Raw genomic sequence first — 8,956 nt, 5'->3', positions numbered from 1 at the left:
AATATTCAACCTTACTTTAAAACCATAAATATATATATGATTTTATATATATGTTTATGATTTTGAAGTAATTTTATAAAATATGGGGTCAACTTTACCATCTAAAATAACACGTATTTCTTCTGATATAATTTCAAGATTATGAAGAAGGAACAGACACTGTTACAGAACCGTCAATAACTAACTATGACGCTGCACCATCGAAATTTACTACTGCTGAAGCTACAAATGCCCCTAATAGATTTACTGTGGATAACAATAAGAATAAATCAACAGTTCAATATAAAACAAAAGACATCTTTTCTGCTAATACAGTTGATAATTATGATTCAGAAATAGTTACTGAGACAAAACTGTCAAAAAGAAATGGTGAATCAATTGATGAAGTCAAAGGAGTTACTGACAATTCTGCAGACTATTTTACAAATTTAAATCGGATTAAGAAAAATACAAGAAATGTTAATAATTCTTTACTTAATAATATTAATAATGGGAATCTCTTATATAATCAGGAAGAAAATTACATTAATGCAGAGTAAAATAATACTTTATTATATACATTTCGTATTAAATCCCAAGTATTGAGTCGTAGCAAAGAAACTAGAAACTTATAGATAGAAATGCAAGATGTCCTCTGCCTCTGTTCCTTGCACTAAACGGAACTAAAATAATATTCATTTCGAATAAGAAAAATGTAATCACCAATCTCCATAATTAGAATGTATGTTATCATTAATTTACATAATTTGAATAAATATTAGGTTTAAATTATAATTAATATATGGATAATTTATTATGTATTGTATTATTGATCATTTTTCTTTGAATTTTGCTAAAAGCTATTTATAAAAATTCGAAATACTAAAATATTTAGATATACTTATATATAATTTTTCAGAATCAAATAGAATACTCATGTATTAACCAAATGATTTAATTTAATGCATTATATATTGCTTTCCCACATTAATTAAAATTATTGATCAATAGTATCAACCATATACATTTCTTAGATAATAAATGAAATAAATAAAAAAATTTGATTCCATAATTAAAAATAAAACGAATATGTATTTATTGTGAAAAATAAATTTGTATAAGTTAATTTATTTTATTTATTATCTTTGTGTTTTTAATAATACGACTTTTGTGTATATATTTTATCATTTATATTTAAAAATTTTTTATATGTACCAAATAATATAGTTTATCTTAGTGAAATATTAATTCTTCTATTTATAAAATTACAGCTACGAATAAGAAATTTTTAGCAGAAAGTAATACTACAAAAAAATTATATATATATATAATAACATAATATACTGTTTGTGCTATTTTCCATTTCATATTTACATATATTTTTATGTTACAGATACATGAAATTTATTTTATAAATACATGAAAAATTAAATTTTCTTTTTAAACTTAATTAAAATTTTATTCATATGTTTTAAATTAATTTTTAATATAATAATTTATAATAAAGATGTTTATAACAAAAATTATATTTAAGTTTGAAAAATAAATAATTGAAAAAAATTTATTTAGATAAGTTTGATCAAGCTATTATTGTTATCCAAAATAAGACGTGGTAATAATTCAGAAATAATAAGTGAATAAAAAGGTCAATAAGAAAGGTCAACAAGAAAGGTAATAAGTCAATAAAAATAATCAAATATTTTAAGTTTATTTTAATTTTTCAAGCCTACAATTTTTATTACAGAATTTTAAGGTCATTTGTCTTGCAAATAATTTATTAATAAAAACTGCATTATATTCACAAACCTACTTGTAGGCATCTTTTTGTAAATATCTTTTAAATTTTTCTTGTTAAACAACATAAGTTTCCGCATTTCATTGTATTAAACAAATAAGAATGTTATTGAAAACTTGTTTTTTTGATAAAATTAAGTAAAAAATATTTATGAAAAATAAATAACTATTATGTAAATTAAGTGCAATTTTTAAAAAATAAAGAAAATAAGTACAATCAGTTTCTTTCTTTATAACCTTTATTTCGGACTTTTGTACTTTTAACATTTAATGTCAACTACTATTCTGTGGTGTATAAAATGTGATATCAGTTGCAAATATAAAGAACCAGTACATTTTAAGATAAGTATTATCACATTGCTTAAGTTATATATAAAGTGAAATTCCACTTTGAGCTGAGTGTTTCAATTCAAGGCTTCTTCCACAGTTGCTAATATTTCATTGCACGAGTAAGGGGAAATTAAAACATATTAAAATGTTAAAGACTTTTATTTTAGTTTTAAGTGTATCATCGATTGTGGATCAGACAAATACCAAAGAAACTAATGTAAGATTTATTTCACACAAACGCCCATTCATACCCACACATAACAGTCAATTAGAGATTATATATTAATATGAATAAAAAATAATACAAAAATATACATTTAAAATATAAAAAATCCTAAACACTATATAAACTTATTATTCTTTGATATTCGTAAAGCATATATTTATTATATTGAATCGATGAATTTAATTGATTATTATTAAATTATTTAAATTATAATTTAGATTAAAATTAGTTTTGTATACTATGCAAACATGAAGTTTTCAATATAATATTAATTGGTTTTAATAAATATATTTTTAAATATTAATATTAATATTTCTCATAAATTTAACCATTTATATCGATATCATTACTTACACTTTTATAGATTTCTAACCTATATTTTTGAAACTTTAATCTTAATATATTTTATGCATAGCATTAATGTTTTATAAAAATATTCTGATAATTTTGAGAACAAATAATAATTTGATATGATCAATAATAATTTTTAATATTATATTGTACTAGTATATTATTCGAGATAGATGATTTGTTAAACAATGACATAAGTAAACAAAATGTTAGTTTATTGATGATAAATAATTAAAAATATAATTTTAAAATACTTCTAAATTGAAAAAAACACTTTACAAAAATTTAATTTATATACAACGAAATAAAAAATATCTACATTTCTACTACTTTTATAGGTTGTAAATCATAAAAGCTTTGCAATCGATTATGAAAATAATAAATTTTTACTTGATGGAAAGCCATTTAGATATATCAGTGGTAGCTTTCACTACTTTCGTACACCTAGAGAATACTGGAAAGATAGATTACGAAAAATGAGGACTGCTGGATTGAATGCAGTTTCAACGTAAGTTTACAAATTTATATTTAATGAAATTTAAATTAACACCGTGAAATTATCTCAAAATGACAACTCATTATCAAAAACTTATTCGACTTCTCTTAAATAATGAAAAATTAATAGATACGTAGAATGGAGTTTACATCAACCCGAAGTCAATAAATGGGTCTGGGATGGTGATGCTGATATCGTTGAATTCATTAAGCTAGCGCAAGAAGAAAATTTATTAGTTTTGTTACGACCAGGTCCATATATTTGTGCTGAAAGGGATTTTGTATGTTTTTTAACTAAAAAAATAATTAGATTTAATTAATTTTGAAAAGTTATAAATTGTTATATTCTTTGATTAATAATTAATTATAAACTAATATATGATTGTATTCAATATTAAAGGGAGGATTTCCATATTGGCTTTTAAAAGAAGTTCCTGATATTAAATTACGAACTAGCGATGCACGTACGTAAGCTATAGTTGTAAAAATGATGTTAACAAATTAATAAATATTGGAATAAATAATAATATTATTATAATAGGATATTTAAAATATACGGAAGAGTATCTCCGACAACTTTTGACAAGAGTTGAACCACTATTGAGAGGTAAAGGTGGACCAATTATTATGGTTCAGGTGATTATACAAACTAAGTTTAATATAAAACACGAATAATAAATACGTCGTTCGAAAATATCTTTATTTATTAGTGATTTATAATATTTAGGTGGAAAATGAATATGGCAGTTTTTATGCCTGTGATAGTGTTTATATGAGCAAATTAAAAGAAATAATAAAAAGTTATGTTAAAAATCATGCTGTTTTATATACAACTGATGGCTCAAACAGACAAGCATTACGATGTGGCCATGTCTCAGATGTTTATGCAACAATTGACTTTGGTACATCTAGCAATGTCAGAGAAAACTTCAAAATTATGCGTGAATTTGAGCCGAAAGTAAACACATAACTGAAAATATATTTAATAGATTAACATATATTAAAAATATATTAATAATATGAAATTAGTTTAATTTTTTTGATATATAATTTTTTATATTTTGATATATAATTTGATAAAAAATATTTAAGGGACCACTAGTAAATTCGGAATTCTACTCTGGATGGTTAAGTCATTGGGGTGAATCTTTTCAAAGGGTTGAGACAAAAATGGTAATTAATGTACTCGATGAAATGCTATCCGTTGGCGCATCTGTTAATATATATATGTTCTATGGTGGTACCAACTTCGCCTACACGTCAGGTAAAAAATATAAAATTTATTGAATTATCTTGAAGCTTTTATACATTATATAGTTAATATAAATATTATACGGGGAAATAATAAAAAATTTTGAGATACATGATTCAAGACATAGATAATATTAGTAAGTACTATGTAATTAACAAATTCATTAACAATTAATAGCTATTAAAGCTGTTAGATAATTTTGTACGTGGTTGCCAAATATTTCAGTGAATAAAAATTACATTTATTTATTTTATATAAGATAGCATTTTTATTTTCACTGTTTATTATTAATTAATAATAATATTAATACAATAATTATAGTTAAGTTTTATTTAAAAACTGTTTATACACTAAGCCACAAATTTATTAAATCAAAAAAAAAAATGGAAAAATCTAAAATAAAATAATTTAATAAATATATACAAAAATTGAGTTTATACAAAATAATATTTAATCAAAATAAATAGTTATAAAATATTAATAAATTTCTAGTCACAGTCATTTATTATATAGATCTATAATATAGATCCATTATTATTTGTATAAAACGTTTAAGTTAACAATCATCGAGTCAAAAGAAATGTTCAAAATAGATCTCTTTAGGAAAATAAAATTAATACAATGAATTATTTAATTAAAATCCAATATTATAAAAATGATATAAACGTACATAAAGATTAGATTACAAATTGTTAGACATTTCTGCAATAAATGGATGTAATTCATAGGCGCTAACATATTTGGCAACTACACTCCAGATTTGACTTCTTACGATTACGATGCACCATTGACTGAAGCCGGTGATCCAACTCCAAAATATTTTGAAATAAGAAAAACTATTTCCAAGGTATTTTTGAATAACAATCATACAGTATCTACAAATAACTATAAAAGTATATTTATAGTACATGTAATTTTTACAATTGTTAATGCAATAATTTATTAAATAACTAATTTACTTTGTATATATTTTAGTATTTATCATTACCAGATATGCCAACACCAGTTATATCTTCTAAAGGTAAGTATGGTATTGTATCAATGAGACCAGTTATTCAGCTATTTGACCCAGAAGCTCGATATTTATTTGGATCAGTGAAAATACAAGCAAACGTTCCTCCAACGTTTGAAGCTCTGGGTTTATCAAATTGGCTAGTTTTATATGAAGCTAATTTACCACTAATGAACAATTCGAACAATAATCAAGAACTTAAAGCAACACCAAAAGACAGAGCATTAATATATTTTGATGGAAAATTCTCTACAACTTTAAGTAGGTCGAATGGCACAAGAAGTATATATTTAAAATCAAAGAGTACAAAAGAAATTAAGTTACTTGTGGAAACTCAAGGTCGAGTTAATTTTGGAAATGTCGATGTTGAGGATTTTAAGGTACATTTGTATAATAAATATATATAAATACGATAAAATTTCTTTATTGTATTCTAAATTATTTTTTGATATTTATTTACCGAAATGTTATATGAACAAAATCTTGTAGTTACATTTTAAATGTACATTTAAATGAATAATCCTTATTTTTAATTAAGAATTTTTATTTCCAGGGAATATTTAATGTAACATTAAATAATATAGATATTTCACCGTGGAATGTCACAGGTTTTAGATTTGATAGCATTTCAGAATTTGCTTTAGGATCCATTAAATCATGTATTACTGAAACAGAAACATTGTATACTGGGCCACAAATTCTCATTGGGCATTTCAATGTCACGGGAGAGGTGAGCGATACTTTCCTAAATACAGCCAGTTGGGGAAAAGGAATTGCTTTCATTAACGGACACAACCTTGGTAGATATTGGTCTTTGATAGGCCCTCAGTTGACTCTATATGTTCCAGCTCCTTATTTGATAATTGGACAAAACTGTTTGATTTTGGTAGAGTTGGAATATGTTCCTAAAAATCATAAAATTCATTTTCAAACCAATCCAGTATTAGATTATCCATAATTATTAAATTTAATAAAAATCTAACTTCATAAAGAATATATATATATATATATATATATATATGCTTTTATATTTCCAAAATTCAAATTTAAAAAAATAGTTTCTGGAAATAGTTTGTATAAAAATGAATAAACTGGAGATAATTGACAGTTACATATTTATTTTGTGTCTATCTTTAACTTAAATAATTATATTTAGTGTATATACAAATTATATATGAAATATAATATACTTTTAAAAAATAGTTATAAAATCAATATCACACTATTCTTATGGTCAAAATGAAACTATTTTTCTAGAATTATATTTAAATAATTTTAATTAAATATTCTTAATTTTAAAGAAATTTATTAAATTCGTATTGATTTAAAAGTTACATATTTTAAAAAACATTTATACGATTAAGAAAATTAAAACAAAATAAGCTTTTATTTCATTATTGAACTACAGTATATTTTCAAGTCTAACGTATTAACAATTATCATAAGAAAATTGAAGATTAATTGCTGATAACAAAGTCAACAAAACCATCTTAAATCAACAGTATTTTTTTATAAATAATTATGTATATTGTTAGTAATATCATTCTATATTGTTAAGAGTATGTTTTTATTTTTAATAATATATTTTTTTAAATTATATGAAAATAAAAGAATCGTTTCGAATACGTAGATTTTCAAACAATATATTAATTATTACTGAAATCTAAAATTTCATTATAAAATCGTTTTTAATAAATATTTAAATTGATAACATTTAAAACTATTTTTTTAATATTAAAAATATATTGAATTATGGTAATGAAAAAATTTGATAAGAAAATGAATTCTAAATAAATATAGAAGAAATCGGAGTAAATTTCTAAGTAGAAAAAGAGAGATGGATAGATATATCGAGAGAGATAGAATGAGAGGTGGGATAAAGAGGGAGAGAGACAGAGAGTGAGAGAGAGAGGGCGACGGAGAAAGAAGGAGGAGTAATTAACTTGTTAATTTACCAATTATTATTCATTTCGCTGTCAGTTGTCTTGTTCAAGTATATATTATGAATTATTTATTGATTGCATAAAATTTTAATAAATTTTATTTTTAACTATTTTCAAAATTTTTATATTCTTTTTCAGTTTATTGATTTTATTTTTTGTTCTCTTAGTTACAATATACAATCTGTTTTAGATATATATATTATTTTAGAAAATAATTTCTTAAAATAAATTTGATTGTATATATTTTATTTCGAATGCTACAGCAAGTATATATTATTAGCTTAAGTGGAGTTAGCATTTTTGGATAGTGCATTATGTTAGTATTTGTAATTTTAATAATTTTTACGATTGAATAAAGTTAATATTTATTTTATGTTATATTAAATTTTTTGTTCCAATTTTTGTAATTTTTCGATTACATATCATTGATCATTATAAGTAATTTCATTACTTTCATTCTAATATTTAACAATAAATTTATGATTTAGATATAAGATTTATAGAAGCATATTTTATAAGCATATATAAAATTTTAAGTTTTTACATGTCTTTCTTATCATCTTATTTAATCAATCCTGCCGGATAAATCGATATATCTCTATTGAAGACGAGAATTTCTCCTTATATTTCATTAAGAATTTTTTGTAATAGATAAATTATCAATCAATGTAGTAGCAATCATGAATAAATTATGATTTATTATTATTATTTTTAACAATCATTAATATCTTATAATTGCAACATTTTAAAAAATTCAGCTTTAGAAACTTATATTTCTATAAAATATATTTGTATTTAAGATTCTATATTACTTTGATATTAATGTAACTCATACTTAGAATAAACAATTCAGCGTTACTTCGACGATTAGATTTCTGAAATCGTGACATATCAATGTGTTTATAACCGATTAACAGTTATATTTCGAATGTAGTTATGAACCTAAATAAAATTTATTTCAAGCTATTATTTCATTAAAATATATGTCAACTTATTTACCCTTTTATTTTTCAATTTGTGTTAATCAAGAAAGTGTAATATATATATATATATACATTAAAGATCATTGCTTTCAAGATCATATTGCTGAAAGGTAATAAATTAGTAAATTTTAATTGTTAAATTTTATTATAGTTTTGGCTTCATATATACATATCAGAATGAATTATCATACCTACTGTACTCTTATTTTATATTAAACTGGAAAAGTACATTAACGATAAAATTGTTGAGATAAATCGTGGAACAATTCATGAAAATTGTGAATGGAAATGATCAATTATTTATTCATATACAAATCTGACGCTCAATTTACTATAGATTAAATAAAAAATGTATTTAAATATACTAACGAAGGAAAAATAAAACTACTTAAGCTAATATATAACTTTAATTTGACACATAAAAAAATATATAAATTCTATTTGACTCATCATTAGTAGTGAAATTTAAAGAACAATTGGATATTGTTAATTAATGGAATTTTTTCAATAAATTTCAAAAAGTTTCTATAAGTTATTTTCTTAATATTTATTATAATATAATTAAATAATAATTTTATTAAATAAATTACT

General features: G+C 22.2%; 1 protein-coding gene across 1 annotated transcript; it reads left to right on the top strand.

Annotated features, from left to right (window-relative positions):
- Positions 1–2,192: 2,192 nt before the first annotated feature.
- Positions 2,193–6,434, top strand: LOC105367248 (beta-galactosidase-like). The gene is made up of 10 exons (XM_011505889.1): positions 2,193–2,320; positions 3,019–3,188; positions 3,306–3,456; positions 3,576–3,639; positions 3,717–3,811; positions 3,903–4,133; positions 4,268–4,439; positions 5,156–5,274; positions 5,403–5,819; positions 5,993–6,434. The coding sequence occupies exons 1-10, from the start codon at positions 2,249–2,251 to the stop codon at positions 6,395–6,397; spliced, it is 1,896 nt and encodes a 631-aa protein (XP_011504191.1). The 5' UTR covers positions 2,193–2,248; the 3' UTR covers positions 6,398–6,434.
- Positions 6,435–8,956: the final 2,522 nt, after the last annotated feature.

The sequence above is a fragment of the Ceratosolen solmsi genome, unplaced genomic scaffold, assembly GCF_000503995.2.
Source record: "Ceratosolen solmsi marchali unplaced genomic scaffold, CerSol_1.0 scaffold7, whole genome shotgun sequence".
Lineage (NCBI taxonomy): Eukaryota > Metazoa > Arthropoda > Insecta > Hymenoptera > Agaonidae > Ceratosolen > Ceratosolen solmsi.
Note: the sequence above shows the minus strand (reverse complement) of the source record. Positions and strands in the feature narration are given on the sequence as shown.